The sequence below is a fragment of the Tympanuchus pallidicinctus genome, unplaced genomic scaffold, assembly GCF_026119805.1.
Source record: "Tympanuchus pallidicinctus isolate F22 unplaced genomic scaffold, pur_lepc_1.0 scaffold3, whole genome shotgun sequence".
Lineage (NCBI taxonomy): Eukaryota > Metazoa > Chordata > Aves > Galliformes > Phasianidae > Tympanuchus > Tympanuchus pallidicinctus.
This window is the reverse complement of record NW_026294747.1, coordinates 57,667,670-57,684,168: the sequence shown is the minus strand read 5'-3', so window position 1 is coordinate 57,684,168 and position 16,499 is coordinate 57,667,670. Positions and strand designations below refer to the sequence as shown.

General features: G+C 52.1%; 1 protein-coding gene across 1 annotated transcript; it reads left to right on the top strand.

The window, feature by feature from the left end:
* The first annotated feature begins 4,163 nt into the window (after positions 1-4,163).
* BMP4 (bone morphogenetic protein 4) lies at positions 4,164-7,083 on the top strand. The gene is made up of 3 exons (XM_052696646.1): positions 4,164-4,305; positions 4,739-5,115; positions 6,026-7,083. Exons 2-3 carry the CDS (start codon positions 4,746-4,748, stop codon positions 6,868-6,870), a joined length of 1,215 nt encoding a protein of 404 aa, XP_052552606.1. The 5' UTR covers positions 4,164-4,305; positions 4,739-4,745; the 3' UTR covers positions 6,871-7,083.
* Positions 7,084-16,499: the final 9,416 nt, after the last annotated feature.

The following is a 16,499-nucleotide window of genomic DNA, read 5'->3' as shown; positions in this document are numbered from 1 at the left end:
AGGGACAGCACTGAACTGAAGGGGCCTTGCGTTGTAACTGGAGCAGATGGACGACGTGTGCACAAAAAGGAAGGGGTGAAATTCCCAGGTTTGCTCAGTCTGAATGTTCTCCCTGCATGGCATGGTCGTCCTTTTTGTAGACTTTGCAAAACGATAAAAATCAGCCTTAAAACTTAAGAATAGAGGAAAGTAAAGCTGGAGTGAGCTCCAAGCTGGGCCTGATCCTGCGTTCCACGAGAGGTCTGGCTTTCTCTTCTCAAGAAAAGGCAGGAAGCACTGGTGGGACAGGCCAGCTCTGAAGCGTTCAGAGCAGTAACAAAAATTTCAGTGTGGCAATAAAAGCTGTTCCCTTCACCACTGCAGCAGCTGTGCTTGTTTCCATCGGCTGCATTCAGGCTCTTCAGCGAGGAGCTGCTTTGGAAAATGTAATCCCTCGGAGTTGTTTGTTCAGTGTCTTTGCTTTAATGGACCAGCTTAGGCAGTTGAAAGGAGGGGGTAGGAGGGAGTCGATCTCAGCACACTTATGGGCATCCCCTCCTGTAATTCATGTCATTACAACTTCTCTGATATATAACTTTATTTACTTATTTACAGCTTTAGGCTTGTTTCTGCTCTAGCACAAATCTGGTGAGACAAGGGTGGGGGTTTTTTTTGGGGGGGGGGGTTGATTTTTTCTTTCTTTTCCCAAGGCAGGTTGTTTGCAAACTCTGGAGCCCAAAAGGTGCAGCTGCTCTAAGAATAAAAAAAACAGGATATAAGAACTGGTTTGGGGAGGTCTCTCTCTGCCCAAGTCCAGAGGCATCTCCCAAAGTGCAGCCATGAGTGGAGAAGTTTGTCTTGTAAACAGAACTGGCCTAATTTCTAGAGGTGCTGAATGCTGGAAATGAGGAACCATTTCTTCTCTGAAAGAGCAGTGCTGCAGTGGCTGCCCAGCAGTGGTGGGGTCAGCATCCCTGCAGGTGTCCCAGGTGTGGCACTGAGGGAGGTGGGCAGTGGGCACAGTGGGCTGCGTGGGGCTGGGGATCGCAGAGGCTTTTTCAACCTGAATGGCTCTGTGATTCTGTCACACATGGTGCCTGCTGGTAAGGCCTGAGCACGAGAAACCTGGAAGCAGAGCAGATGTTAGCAGCTGGGATTGTATCAGGAATACTTCTAGGCTGCTCTGTGATCATAGGGTTGAAATGAGAACAATAACTGCAAGCAGAGCTGGGCACCAGGGATCCAGGACCTGCCAGTTCCTGGGCTTCTCACCACCACCAGCAAACATGACCTGAGGTCTACATGCACAACTCACCTTTGTCCTCTGGCTATTCTTTGCAAGGTGACATTCCCAGCGAACCACAGAATCATTCAGGTTGGAGAAGGCCTTTAAGATCCCCACCCCACCGTGTGGATGGAGTGCCACATCTCCATGGCTCTGGAACACCTTCAGGACGGTGACCCCACCACTCCTGGACAGCCATGCCACGGCAGCACCGCTCTTTTAGAAGAAATGCTTCCTAAGAACCCGACCTAAAATATCTGACAAAGTGGTTCTTAGCTCAGAGATGAGCAGTGTTGCTTCCAATCCTGGGAGGTTTTCACAGAGGTAGGATTGCCCCAGTACGGCTGGGGCCAGATCACAGGGAAGAACCTGAGCCACTCTCCCCACCGCCACGAGATGTGATGCGTGGTGAGGTGTGTCTCACATGGAGCACAGACATAACGTTCTCTATTTTTGATTTGCTGGATCTTTAAAACATACAATGTTGTATCTGCCGCTGAATTAAGCAGTGTTTGCTTTTCAAGCCTTCCACATTTGTATTTTTAGCTCCATTTTGGCATTCACTTTTTTTGGTTGGAATATATAACACACTCAGTTATTTAGCGTGCCTGGACCGAGTTCAGCCTGTGTGTAACTCCACGGGCTGGAGCAGAAGCTACGTTCAAGGTGAATTACTCTCTATGGGGCTAAGGAAATACAGCTTCTGTAGAAACGCATTTCAGCTCCCTCAGTAAATGCTACACTATTTCCATCCATGGTTATTCCGCTGTGGTTTGGGTTATGTATTTACATTTTACGGAATAAATACTACAGCTTTCCCCATGACTAACACTTCTTAGTAACCAATAAGCTACTCAAATACACCACTGCCTCCTACAAGAGCCTAAACCACAGTGCTCTCCACGGGCTTGCTGTCCCCAGCTGGCCACCTCCTAGTGCAGAGCCATGGTTAACCAGCATTACATAAGTCACTTTTTGGATCCCTCTTATCATAGCATCCTAGGATGGCCTGGGTTGCAAAGGAGCACAGTGCTCATCCAGTTCCAACCCCTGCTGTGTGCAGGGTCACCAACCAGCAGCCCAGAGCCACATCCAGCCTGGCCCTGAATGCACCCACAGCCTCCTTGGGCAAAGGACACGGGACAGCTTCGTCGTGGAGGCGCTGGATGCTGTGGGACTGAATTCCTCATCGATAAACATTGCCAGCACCTCCGATCCTACCAAAATCTGAATGAGGTCCTTAGGGAAGGAGTGACACCTGAGTGCTGCTCCCACACAGAGGCATGGGTTGCTCTGCCGAACCCAGAGGTCTGTTTTAAGAGCAGTGCCATACAGGCCCTTGCACAAACTTTGTTTTTAGGTGGGGATATTTTCAATGAAAATGTTATTTAACTTTAAAAAGTTGCACAGCAGCTACTCCAAAAATTGTTTTCCCTTGTTAAGAATAACGCACAGCGTGATACATTAGAAATGGCGATGGCAATATTTCACAAATTGTGATGGATTCATAGCCCAAATACCTTGCTAACAGATGTTTCTTTTAAACTCGGAGTGGTATAGGAATAACTCAGAGATATTACAGTGTCAGCACTGCCTTTTATCTGCGTGCGCCCTTTCGGTGACATCCCCAGGCTTTTGTAATGCGTGGGTCAGGCCTGAGCTAGAAAACATGAAATATTAAAGGAAGTCGTGCCTGGTTGTGTGAGCTGTGGGGCAGTGTCAGGAAGGTGATGAGTGCTGCCCCAGTCCTGCCGTGTGCTTGGGCACGGCAGTTTGGTGCTTTGGGGGAACTGTTGTGCTCACAGTTCGTCTATGAGCTGAGCCTTCAGTTGCACCAGGGGAGGTTCAGCTTGGATATTAGGAAACATGTCTTCTTTGGAAGAGAAATGAGGTGCTGGCACAGCTGCTCAGCGGTGGTGGGGTCACCATCCCTGGAGGTATTCAGTGGAGATGTGGCACTGAGGGATGTGGGCAGAGGGATGGTGGGGAGGGCTGGGGTTGGAATTGGGGATCTTGGAGGTCTTCTCCAACCTGAACGGTTCCGTGATTCCATGAGGAGTTCATGTGGCCGACCCTCTGACTGTGTCTTTTGGTCCTGTAATCTTCATTAACTTTTCTATCTACAGGTGGTGGTTTATCCAACCCAGGAGGGCAAAGGGACGAATCTGACACTCTGGAGGAGCTCTTTCTTTACCATGGGATTGTTCGATCTGCACCTTGTCTGCTTGTGGCACCCCATCACTCTTCATCAGGGCTCCCACCCCAGGAGTGCCCTCTCCAGACCACCCCATTGCTCCCAGTGACCAGCCACCCCATCCCCACACCCTGCTGGGGAGCAGCTTTGAGCCCTGGGCTTTCAACTCAGCCCCAAATCTGGCCGTCACTGAAACCTTTGGCACGTTCAGGAGAGGAAGCATTCTTTTGGGTGTCCCTATTGGTACCGTGCTGTGGACACGTGTCCCCCGTGAGGTCAGGGAACCCGGCCCGGAGAGAATGAGCTTTATTCCAGAGGGAAGGGAGAGAAAACTCCGATTTCAGGTGGGAACCGAAGGCAGACAGCAGGGTTAACGCAGCCCCTCGGGGACGCGTCCCGCGGGACGCACCTGAGAGAGGCCAAACCGAAGGGGGGACTTAAGGGACACCACGGTGCCGCCCACCTGAGCTCACCCCGCGGACCCCTCCCAGCCCGACCGCAGCTCTCCGCCGCCTCCCCCCTCCCTGGAGGGAGAACCAGGCGCGGGCGGCGGGGCGGGTCGGGCCGTCCCCCGCGGGGCCGGGCCGGACGGGGGCGGGCCGGGGGCGGCGGGCCGGGCCGAGCCGGGCCGGGAAGGGGGGGGGGGCGACGGGGGGGGTGGTGAGCGGCTCCACGTGACTGCGGGGCCGGGAGAAAACCGGGGCCGGCGGCGGCGGCGGCCGCACTGCGCCCGGGCGGCGATCGCGGGAGGTGCTCGGCAGCCGCTGCCCCGGAGGCTTTCGGCGCGCTGGGTCCGCGCTGGCTCTCCAGAATCATGGACTGTGCTGATATGCCTTGCTTGCTGTCAGTGAGTACAGCCCTCTTCTTCCTCGCCTTGGCTTTTTTATTATTGTTTTTTTTTTTTTAATGCCGATTTTTATTTTTTGCTTTTTTTAAAGAAAAAAAATTCTTTCCTTTTTTTTTTTTTTTTTCTTTTTTTTTTTTTTCTTTTCTTCTTTTTTAACTTTATTTTTGTCTCCGCGTCCCGCAGCGGGATTCGAACCCGCAGCTCCGCGCCCCGCCGCGCCGCGCGCCCCTTCCCGCAGCGGCCGCGATGCCCCGGGAGCCGTCCTGTCCCCGCTGGCTCCTTCTCATCTCGCTTTGCCATGTATTTTTTTTTCGTATTTTTCAACTTTCTTCGGAAGAGGAGGAGGAGAGGAGGGGTGGGGGGGGGGGGGGGGGGGGCTCGCTTCTCATCCTGACTTTCCTTGTCGTTTGTTGTTGCGTTTTTTACACCCCAGAGACACCATGATTCCTGGTAACCGAATGCTGATGGTCATCCTACTATGCCAAGTCCTGCTGGGAGGTACCAACCATGCTAGCCTGATCCCCGAGACCGGCAGGAAGAAAGTAGCAGAGCTTCAGGGACAAGCCGGATCCGGACGCCGCTCTGCCCAAAGCCATGAACTCTTGCGGGGTTTCGAAACGACTCTGCTGCAGATGTTTGGGCTGCGAAGGCGGCCCCAGCCCAGCAAATCAGCCGTCATCCCCAGTTACATGCTGGATCTCTATCGGCTCCAGTCCGGAGAAGAGGAGGAGAGCCTCCAGGAGATCAGCCTGCAGTATCCCGAGAGATCGACCAGCCGGGCCAACACCGTGAGGAGCTTCCACCATGAAGGTCAGTGATGGGAGGAGGGAAATTCCCAGCCCCGGCAGCGCTCGGGAGCTCACCGATGCGTTTAGGAGCGGGTTGTGCCCGCCTCTTCACTTTTTACGGGAGGAAAAACGCTCCCGACGCGTGCGGTTTGCGGGTGACAGCGTGCTGCCGGGCTTTCCAGCATCCCGTGGCTGTTTCAGGGTGTTGGAGCACTTTGACCACTCTGTCCCTCGGTCCCTGTGCCACGGGATCATTGCTGGGCTCACGTGGATTTAATGCATCCGAAGCGGGAGCGAATGAGGGCGGGAGGTCGCCCACCCCCGCGGTGTTTCTTTTGAACTTCCAAAGCAATCGCTGCCTGGTTTTGCTCTTAAGGAAAAAAAAAAACCAAAAAAAAACGAAAAAAAAACCCAAAAACAAACAAACAAACAAAAAAAGCAACAAAAACTTCTCCCCCCAAGAACCCCTGCTCGAATTTAATACTTACAGCTGCGTGTTTATAAGGTTTATTCAATAGGCCCTTGTAATCTGATCCAAATGTTTCCTAGCGGATGTTTCTTTTCCAAAGTAAATCTGAATTATTAATCCAGCCGCATCATTACGGCTTTGGAATTTGCTTCGCTTTCTCCCCCTGCGCCCCGTAACAAGGCAGCTCTGTGCTCCCCTCAGCTTTAGAGCCCCAGGGGGGGAAGCAAAAGGGGAAAAAACCTCCTCCGAAGTGGGAGAGAGGCGGAGGGAAGGGGTCAGAGTGCGGAGGAGTGCGCGCGGCACCGGGACCGCTGCGACTGCGATTGGGATGCGCGGGGTAATTGAGCCAGGCAGGTGAATGCGGGCCGGGACGGCGCCGGGGCTGTGGCTGCGTGCCCCGAGGCTGACGCGCTCCCGTTTCGTTCTTTTGTCCCCGTTTTCCCCCTTCCCTGCACCCATTCAGAGCACCTGGAGAGCGTCCCGGGTCCCAGCGAAGCGCCGCGGATCCGCTTCGTCTTCAACCTCAGCAGCGTGCCGGACAACGAGGTGATCTCGTCGGCGGAGCTGCGGCTGTACCGGGAGCAGGTGGAGGAGCCGAGCGCGGCGTGGGAGAGGGGCTTCCACCGGATAAACATTTACGAAGTGATGAAGCCGCTGTCGGAGCGCTCGCAGGCCATTACGCGCCTGTTGGACACGCGGTTGGTGCACCACAACGTGACGCGCTGGGAGACCTTCGATGTGAGCCCAGCCGTGATCCGGTGGACCAAGGACAAGCAGCCGAACCACGGGCTGGTGATCGAGGTGACCCACCTCCACCAGGCACAGACTCATCAGGGCAAACACGTCAGGATTAGCCGATCTTTACCTCAAGGGCACGGCGGGGACTGGGCGCAGCTCAGGCCGCTCCTGGTCACTTTCGGGCACGACGGACGAGGCCACGCGCTGACCCGCAGGGCCCGCCGCAGCCCCAAGCACCAACGTTCCCGCAAGAACAAAAAAAACTGCCGCCGCCACGCTCTCTATGTGGATTTCAGCGACGTGGGTTGGAACGATTGGATTGTGGCCCCCCCGGGCTACCAGGCGTTTTACTGCCACGGGGACTGCCCCTTCCCCCTGGCCGACCACCTCAACTCCACCAACCACGCCATCGTGCAGACGTTGGTCAACTCCGTCAACTCCAGCATCCCCAAGGCCTGCTGCGTGCCCACGGAGCTGAGCGCCATCTCCATGCTCTACCTGGATGAGTATGACAAGGTGGTGCTGAAAAACTACCAGGAGATGGTGGTGGAGGGGTGCGGGTGCCGCTGACCCCTTCCCTCCCCTCCCCTCCTCTCTCCCTCCCGTCCCCCCCAGAACTGCTTGCTCTAGCTGGACTCTTCCTCTAAACTAAACGTTCACCTTGACCTTATTTATGACTTTATGTGCAAATGTTTTTTGACAATAATGATCATATATTTTGACAAAATATATTTATAACTACGTATTAAAAGAGAAAAAAATAAAATGAGTCATTATTTTAAAGGTAAATGCATTTTGTGTCTCACCTCTCGGGGTGCTGCTGGCCCGGAGCGCAGCAGGGAATGTATCTGCTCTCCTCCTCCCTCCTCTCCCTCTTTTCCTCCCTCCTCTCTTTCTCTCTCCCTTCTTCCCCCCCCACCCCATAGTCTTTGCCAATCTCGGTGTCTCTGTTTCTCACCGAGGTACCATGGAGCCCCCGGTGCTGAGGAGCACCTCACTGGACAGTCAGCTGCTGGGAATAGAGCCCACCTTGCTCACCTGGCCCAAGAGTTTGCAAAGCCACCCACCAAAATTGCATTTGAAAAGAAGGTGAAGGTTTACCTGAGGGCTATGTGCTAAACCCGATGGGTTTTAAACCCTTCGTTCATCTTCAGGATTCCCCAGGTTTTAAAACTGTTAACATTCCCTCCCCCTCCCTTCCCAATCTCTCTTCCCCTCCCTACTGGAGATTGGGAAGCTTCAAAGGTTTGCACGGGGCCTTTGAAGATCAAATCGCCCCATTACAATGCCAAAAAAAACCCCAACAAGAAACGAAAGATATCTGGAGCAGTTAAATATGTGTTAGCTAATAGCTACCTGCGCTGCGTCGTCTCCAAATTGCTTCCGAGCAGGAAGGGGATCAGAGCCAAACAGGTACAGTGGGGGCTTGGATGCTGTGGTCAGAGCCTGTTTGGGGGGAGCGGTGGCACGGGGAGAGGGGGAGGGGGGGGTCAGACCCCCTGCAGCCATTGGGGGAATGGAAGGGAGGGCAGCAGCAGTGGTGGGGGGGTGTGATGCGTTTTTTTGGTTTTTAATTTGTTTTCTTTCTTTTCTTTTAACGATTGAAGCTCTCCAACCCTCCGAAAGGGGCGGCTTAGCCGAAACCAATAAAAAAGCGGCCAGGAATGCTTGCCAAAAGCTTTGGCTCCCTGAGGAGTGCAGGTGGAGAGAGGAGATGGGAGCCAGGGGGGAGGCAGCACGGCCCTGCAGTTCTCTTGGAAACAACAAAAACGCCCCAACAGCCGCCCTTCCAACCTCCTGTGCTCCCCTCTGTCCCCCTCACGGCAGGGCTGATGGAGGGGCTGTGGGCGCTTTGTGTCTGCCCACACTGCGGGGTCCCTGCGTGGCTCTGCGTGGGGGTTTGTGGGGTGTGTAGGGTGTGTGGGGCAGCAGTGATGGCTGCTGGGCCCCCCTCGGCCCGGAGCTGACACTCTCATTCCTGCCTTTAAGAAGGGAAATGCGTGGCCCGGGGCACCGGCGACCTGCTGCCTCCCCTTTGATGCCTGCATATCAGACATAGCTGTGCCAAAGAAGGAATTTCATTTTGAAGTGGCATCAGCTAAAGGCAAGCGCCTTTCAGCTGCCTGACAGGGCAATTACACAGCTCCCCACCTCCCCGTGATAACCCCACTGTGGGACAGGGGAAGGGGCTCAGCCCCATCACCCCGCAGCACGGCGGCTGGAGAAAATCCCTCTGCTTTTCCTCAAAGGATAAAAACAAAAAGCTCCCGAGGCCTCTCCCAGGTTTGTCTCCCTGCTCTCATCCATCCTGGTTTATCCCACCCCTGGCAGTGTGATGGAGCCGTGCAGCACGAGTGGCTCTGGGATTTAGCTCGTTCCCCTTGCGGCTGCGTGAGGAGAAGCCTCCAACTGCTTTGCTGCATTCCTGCTGCTTTCTGGGTCTGCTTGCTTTGGTGTTGGTTTTTGCATTGCGTTTTGATGACGAAAGCAGAGCCCCAGCCCTGCAGAGGCACCTGCATGTCCTATAGGTGATGTGAGGGGAGATGCTGTCCCGGTGCTGTGCGGCCTTGGAGAGCTTCTCGTTTGCTCTGATCCTGCAGGGTCTGTCCTGCTCCCAAACTGTAGGGAACTGCTGGTTTTTTTAATCTTTCTTTCTTTGTTTCTCTTTTTATTGTTAAATCAAGACATTTCGATTCAGTAACTTTTTAAAGAATCTGACCCATGGGTATGGACTGCCTGTCAGTAACAAAACACTCGTGGATGCATTGAGCAGCTGACTCAGTGAAGCACATTGGAACTCCTGCATGCAACACAAAGTGTGTGCAGGGGCCGAGGATTCCCCTTCCTGTGTGCCTGCATCCCTCTGTCCCCAGGAAAGCACAGCAAAGTGGTCAGGTCAAACAGATTCAGGCCCCTTCCAGTTTCCAGCTGATAATTGGGGGTGGTTTTTTTTGCTGATCAGATCTCTTCTCACCACCTCGGGAAGGGGAGAGGGCAGAAGAGCTGCTTTGGGAAGCTGTGAATTGAGTGCAGGAACAGCCAGGAATCCCGCAGAGTGTCTCTGGCCATTGTGCTGTGCTTTGGGGTTTGATGCTGTGCTTTGGGGTTTGATGCCCAGCTCTGGGGTCAGCACAGTGGCAGTGCTGTTTGCTAGCTTTGTGCCATGGATGTGGCATGCACAATCCTAGAATCATTTGTCTTGGTAGGGACCTTTAAAGGCCATCAAATCCAACTCCCCTGCGATAATCAGAGACACCTACAGCCCATTTGGCTTCTTGCTGGCTTATCTGTGTCAGAAATTACCTTGATCACACAGCAGAGAAGAGATGGAGTGCTGCAGAGCCTGCGTTCAACTTCGTTTAAAAGTGTGACAAACATATCTGCTTTAAAAGTGCAGTAACTCCTTTAGACCATGGAATGTGGCATTTGCAGACGTGACTTATTTTAGAGCACAGAATTTTCTGTGGCACAGAAATCCCTGGCCCTTCAGTGCACGAAGGTTTGAGATAAGATGTATCAATGTAATCCCTCCTCTTACTCAACTCCGGCTGTAAACGAAAGCAGAATGACTTGAAGGTGGATGTGCAGATTTCCTACCAGCCCCAGGCAGCTCTCACCCAAAATCTTGCACCCCAGATGGTGAGCACTGCATCTCACTACAGTGCACCTTCATCTTTGGGCCCACCTTAGGAAGGCTGTGACTCCAGGTACCAAACAATGATGGTTTACAGAAGTGGCTGGGCAACCTGACCTGGTGGGAGGCAACCAGCCCAAGGCAGGGATTGGGGCTGGGTGGGCTGCAAAGTCCCTTCCAACCCAAGCTGTTGACTCTACAACTCTATACCTCTACGATTCTATGAGGCTTATGAATACAGGAGATGAGAACATCTCAGCAAGGTGCTGTAACCCGTTGTGGCCTCAACTGAGATCCTACAGATTCTTGGTTTGTAGGATCATCGGGCAGAACTTTCTTCTTCTAGGTGAAGATTTGCCTTCCAAAGCCAGATCTTACGGCATCAATCTGAAAAAAGCTGCTGTTTTGGAGATGCCATCACTGAGGAGTGCTGCTCAGACAGCCAGGATTTGCTTGTAGCCACAGAGCCTGAGGCTTTGCAAATTAGTTTCTAAAAATGCCAATTGGTTTGGAAGAGAGGCACCAAGGTTTGTACACTGTTATTCTGGGATGAGCTCAGAGGCTTTGCTAAGGATCCAGCAAACGAAGATGGAGCCGTTCTCCTCTTGGCCTTCATGCTTGGACACCTCTGGCAAGCTTCTCACCTATTACAATAATAGTTGAGCTCTGGTGGCCTGAAAAGCTGCTGAACCTTGGCACTGAAAGTGCCGCTCTGTTCTCTTTACTTTCAGGTTTCGCCACATGATGCAGACCCAAAGGCTCTCCTCTGTGCTGAGCACAAGACATTGTCCTTATGTGGAACCACTGGACTGAGCAGGTGTGAGGAGATCCTTCTGCCCTTTTGCAGGTGGGGATCTTGGGCCCAGAGAGATGTGTGCACTTGGGCTGAGTCACACATGAAGAGCCAGCAGTTGCCTGATCTGCCTTGTGAGTTAGCTGCAAAACTCTCCTCTGCCCTTGGGTTTGTCCTGAGCATCCCTCACTTAAACTCAAGCCACATAAAGCTCAGCTTGTAGATCCCAAGAGGAATGAGGCCACAGTGAGCTCTGGTTCTGTTGTGTCAACCACGGGTTGTTCCACCCAGCAGATGGACACATGCTGAGACCTCGGTTCTGCTGCCTCTGCCATAACATCAGAGCTGAGGAGAGCTTTAATCCTAACCCAGCCCTGCACTTTGGGTCTGTTCACGTGCCTCGGAAAGCACAGGCACATTTCAGTGTGCTCACACCTGCCTTTGTGCTGTTCGCTGCCTGGTTATTCTGCTGCCTTCTGTACTGCTTTCACATTTCTCTGTTAATAAATGCAGATTTTCCTTTCCACTCTTGTTCTAATTCCCCCTTTTCCCACAGGCTGCAGATACCTGCACTGTTCACAGGGTGCCCAAGGAGGCTGTGGATCCCCATCCCTGCAGGCATTGAAGGCCAGGCTGGATGTGGCTCTGGGCAGCCTGGGCTGCTGGTTGGCGACCTGCACACAGCAGGGGTTGGAGATGGATGAGCACTGTGCTCCTGTGCAACCCAGGCCATTCTAGGATTCTGTGATGATATGCAGACCTTGGGAGACCACACAGCTCCTGAGGATACACTGGCTCCCAGTCTTAGCAAGCTATGAATGGAAAAATACTGATGCTGCCCTGCATTCAAAAGAAGCCTGGGCTAACTCTTTCCAAAGGACCATCTAGTGCTGCAGCCCATCTCTGAAGATGCTGTAGGAGGATGAAGGAACACAGCAAGCCTGTAATGATGTTTTTCCTAGCTTCTAGGTCAGAGCTTCCTGAGCCAAAATTAAGGTCATTGTGTTCAATAGGACAGCTCCAATTTTGTATCCATAAATCCATTGCTCAGAGCTTCCCACCCACTTTCTTCTTCAGGAAGTGCTGCTTGGACCTCTGTTCTCTGGTACCCCTGGCATCAAGCAGGGTGGGCAGATCTGGAGTCCCACAGGCAAGGAGCAAATGCTTCTCCCAGTACCCACCTGTCCCTCGCCTCTCCCTCCGGTAAAGTGAGATGATGTGTTATGAAGCAATAGGCTGAAACAAGTGCCTATCAGCACTTTACATATCAGCATATACGGAAGACAGTTGGAACTTTGCGTTACTTTTATTGGTTTTGTTAGTTTTGTCTGCACTGTAACACACACCTGCTATTTAATAAGAAAACAAATGAAAGCCTCCATGCCAAGACTAACTAAGATACGCTAAATTGATTATTGACCTTTCTGGGGGAGCCCTGTGCATGATAGACACGTGGGAGAGGGCTCACAGGGCCATGGGACATGTGCTGGCAACATGACTTTCAGTAGGGAATTGCCTACATACAATCAAAGAAAGGTTTGGCTTTGAATGAACCCTTAAAGCCTGTTTGGTTCCAATCCCTGCTACCCTGAGCTTCTCCATGTTGGGGAGCAGAGGGCGATGGGCTGAAGATGTGTGAACTGCTGAAGACATCACAGCCTGGTTGATGCCATGCTGTCCGCTCCTGTGGTTGGGCTCTGGACCTGCTGTGGGATGGTTCCCATGCTGCTGGGTGATTTATGGGGGAGAGTTCCTTGCTGTTGAATTACACTGAAAAGAAGAATCAGGGCTCTAGGACATGCTTTAGTACCTGCTCTGCTTCTTATGGACCCAACAGCCCACTTGAACTACATGGTGATGTGCTTTTTCTCTGCTTGCACATCCTAGCAAAGAGTCTGCATGGTATTGTGCTTCAAGGACAGCCTTACACAAGGGCTTTCAGGTCTGGAAGAGGCATCAAGCAAGACAATCCATGAAACTCGCTGACCTTTACCATTTCTGGATGTGGGACAACTGAAGCAGGTATTCCTAGATGTCATTTTGAGACATTTAATGTATACAGCTGGTATTTGTTTCGGTGTTTAAAAATATTGAAAATGATCCCTGCAGCGTTCCTCAAAAGATGGTTGATTGAGTTGGACAGCTTCCCTGCAAGAGGCAGTGCCCACAAATTGTTTGCAATGATTTTCAGTTTGATTTACCAATAGTAGGAGTCAAGGAGCATCAACATGTACAGGATACAGGAGAAAGAAGTGATGGTACAGCTCGTAAATCCCATGGGGAGAAAAGAACTCTTTGTCTTTCAGTAGAGACATCTGGGAAACTGGGAGAAAAATTTTGGCTATTGGAGAAGTGAGAGCCCAGATGGACCACTGCAATGAGTCTCCCAAGGACTCAGTCTGTTCTTGTTTGGTAGTGATGCTACTTTAGCAGTGGTGAGGTACAGTGTGATCCTGAGGAAGTTGCTGTGCTTGAGCAGACAAGGAGCTTTGGAGATGGTCGATGGAGGGAGGAGCAGGGGAGGGGACCCTGCAGCAGACCCGCTGGGTGCTGGATGTAGCTAACAGTACATGGCACATCACAAATCGCTTTTGCTGTGGGCTGAATAATGGCTTATAATAATAACATCACTGCGTGTCCCCAGGGCAGCACGGCTGTTGGCAGGAGGGTGGAGGTTTCTTCCCACTTCCATCTGTGTGGTCCAGGGTGGGTCAGAAAGTGGCCTCATGCCTCAGTTTCCCCCCTTGCAGCCCAGGAATGCTCTCATCCTGCTGACAGCGACTGCAATAAATAACATCTCTCAAGCACCCGCTATTTAAAAAATCTTTTATTGCTTCCCGTTAAGCTGATGACTGCTAATGAGAAGAATCAAATTCACTGCCCTGTCGCCATTAGACAAATATGTGCTCCATCTCCATCCAAAAACCCCATTGTAAATAACTGCGGAGGAGTGGAATAAACATCGTCCTTCCCAGGGCAGGGCTGAGCAGCAGGAATGAGCAAACACAGGTGCGGAAGATTTGTAAGCTTTAAAAGAGTTTGGGGCTATTTGGGAATCAAATCTGGTTTTGGTTACGAGCATCTTCAGTGGAGAAACCCCAAACCACCAACAAGAGACCCCACAGATGGGGCCAAGGCAGCCGTCTGCAGCTGTGGGCTGGCTGGGGCCACGGAGGCACATCCCAGCAGTGTGGTGACACCGAGGTCCCAGTGTTGTCCCTGCTCTCTGTGCTTGGTATCCTCAGCCCTGTGCTTGACCCAAAGCCGCATGCAGGGAAGTTAAATCTGCTACTCTGGGGTTGGTCCCACTCGGTGCGTAGTTGGTGCTGAGTCGATCACCTCACATGGCTTTCCTTTCTGTCTTTCCCCTTTTCTGTTTGAAGGTGAAGGTTTTATGTGACTGAAATGTGTTAACGCTCCCATAAAAGTAAATGAAACACAAGTGGACGTTTTCCTTTCTTTGGGTGCAGATGTGATTGGTTTGGGTCTGATCCAGCGGCTGGGAGGGTGATGATTAGCAGTGCTGAAGAGAAGGAAGGGGAAACGTTTTCTGCCGGGAAATGTCATTTTTTGGAGCTGAATGCGACGTCTAGAAGAGCCACTGTGAGTCAGTTCTGTGGGGATTCCTGGTTTCACAGCCCCTTAGGAATCTCTCCTAAACACGGCCCAGAGAGGTGGTGGGTGTCCCCTCCTTGGAGGCACTCAGTGTTAGGCTGGATGTGGCTCTGAGCTCCTAATCGAGCTGTGGGTATCTCCCCTGTTCATGGCAGAGGAGTTGGACCAGATGGCCTTTAAGGTCCCTTCTGACTCAGATGATTCTATAATTCTATATTTTAAATTATTCCCAATGACACTAAGCACCAATCTCAACCTACCCTGTGGTTAAAGGTTCCCACATGACATCACCTCCTAGAGGTGAAAGAAGTCATGCCTGATGCAGTGGCTGCAGAAGGGACAGTGCTCGTGCTGATGCTCTCTGTCTGTCCCCATTGCTTTACACAGTGAAGGCCAACAGGATGCATTGGTCTGAGCATGTGGCCTCCTGCATGCATCCATTGCTGCTGGTTTCTTATCTTGTTCTGAACAACTCATTTCAGATTCAGCAAAACCAGGAGCAGGGATAGGGAAAAAATTTCCTAGCCTTGTTCACGCATGTTGACACCAGAGTCTTCCCACCGCCCCCTGGAAAAGGCATGGCCAGGCAAAGCAGTGAAGGAATCTCCCACAGAACATTCCCAAATCTCCATCAGTATGGACAAGCTGGCTATGGAAGGTTGTTGGAACTGCAATTTGTCCCTTGAGCGTGATAGTGGCTGGACTGCTGTCCCCCACTACTGGGGCTAATGGCAAGAAGCATTTCCAAGCCTTGAGGTTTCAGCCTGGCTTTACAGCCCACCATCCCTGTGGCATGCACAGAAAAGTGAGGCCAAGAGTGAGAGATTGTGAGGCTGCAGAGACATTTGGCCTGAACGGAGACTTGAACGAAGGATGCTTATGTGTGGTAGAGTGCAGAGCCCAGCAGCATGACTGATGCAGTGCTGAGGGGGCTTAGGGAACATCTTTGCTCTGTGCCTTTATCCTTCTCCAACCTGGATTCTCACACCTGTTCCATTTTTAGAGTTTTGGTGATGGACATCCCACCAAGCCACCCAGGTCTCTGTCACTATTTTTCCAGGCTGGTTTAAAGCAGACCTTTGTGCTGAGTCGGGGTGTTCATTTGCTGGTGGTCCTCCATCGGTGCCTTGGGTATCCTCTGGGCTGCCTGTCCCCGAGAGGAGCAGAGCAGGCTCTTTGCTGCTCCTGAACTCCTGTGGAAGTCAGTGGCAGGGACACAGATGTGATTTCCTCAGCCTGTGGCAGTGTTTGGGGAAATGCAATGAGAGCTTGGAGTGCTGTCCCATGAAGGGCGTGTGATGGATGTGATGGACACAGTAAATCTGGCACTGCCATGGCTGAGTGGTGGCTTTGTCCTTTCTGAGAGACCATTCAGAAATGGTGCCCCATCCCTGGAGGTGCTCAAGAACATCAGGAAAAAATTCTTCTCTGAAAGGGTGGTAATGCACTGGAACAGGTTGCCCGGAGAGGTGGTGGATTCCCTGTCCCTACAAGGCACCTCGTCTGTGTGCTGGAGATGGACACCTCTCCAAGAGCATCTGCAAGAGTCCCCATCCTCTGCTCGTGCACCTGCAGAGGAAAGGCTGTGTCATCTTGGAGCTGGGCTTGTTTTGAAAATCCCTCGTGTGCTTCCTGGCATCACAGAACGCGTCGATTCAGGTAATCCATGGCAGGAGGGGAAGCGGGGCCACTGGGGTCGGCGATGGGGCCGTTCTCGGCAGCAAACACCTGCACCTCTTGGCAAAACGGGCCCTGCGGCCTGGCAGAAACTTCTGCTGAATATTTTGGCTGGATCCGTGAACTTGTGCGGCTTCTGTGGCATGGAAACTGCCTATAATTTATGCTGAATAAGCCCCATATATCATGTTGACAGTTCCAGGACATTATAAGATCATTTAGCCCTTTCTCACTAAAAACAATTTCAAACCACAGGGTAATTATTTAATGATCAGTGGAAGAGCCCCGCATTAAGCCCATGATTGAGAAAAAAATAATGTCCCAAAATCCAAAATCTCCTCCACCCCCTAAACTCCAGCAACTTCAATCTCACTACCTGCCCCACTTGCTATGCACCTAGTAGCATGAAATTGCAGAGCTGGTGCAGAAATTACAGCGTGAAATCCCAGCATCCTGACCTGGGACAGCTGAGTCTGGATG

Coding starts and splice junctions, on each gene's coding strand:
- BMP4 (XM_052696646.1), top strand. CDS start 4,746: ATGATTCCTGGTAACCGAATGCTGATGGTCATCCTACTATGCCAAGTC. Junction 5,116..6,025: donor GAGGAGCTTCCACCATGAAG/GTCAGTGATGGG, acceptor GCACCCATTCAG/AGCACCTGGAGAGCGTCCCG.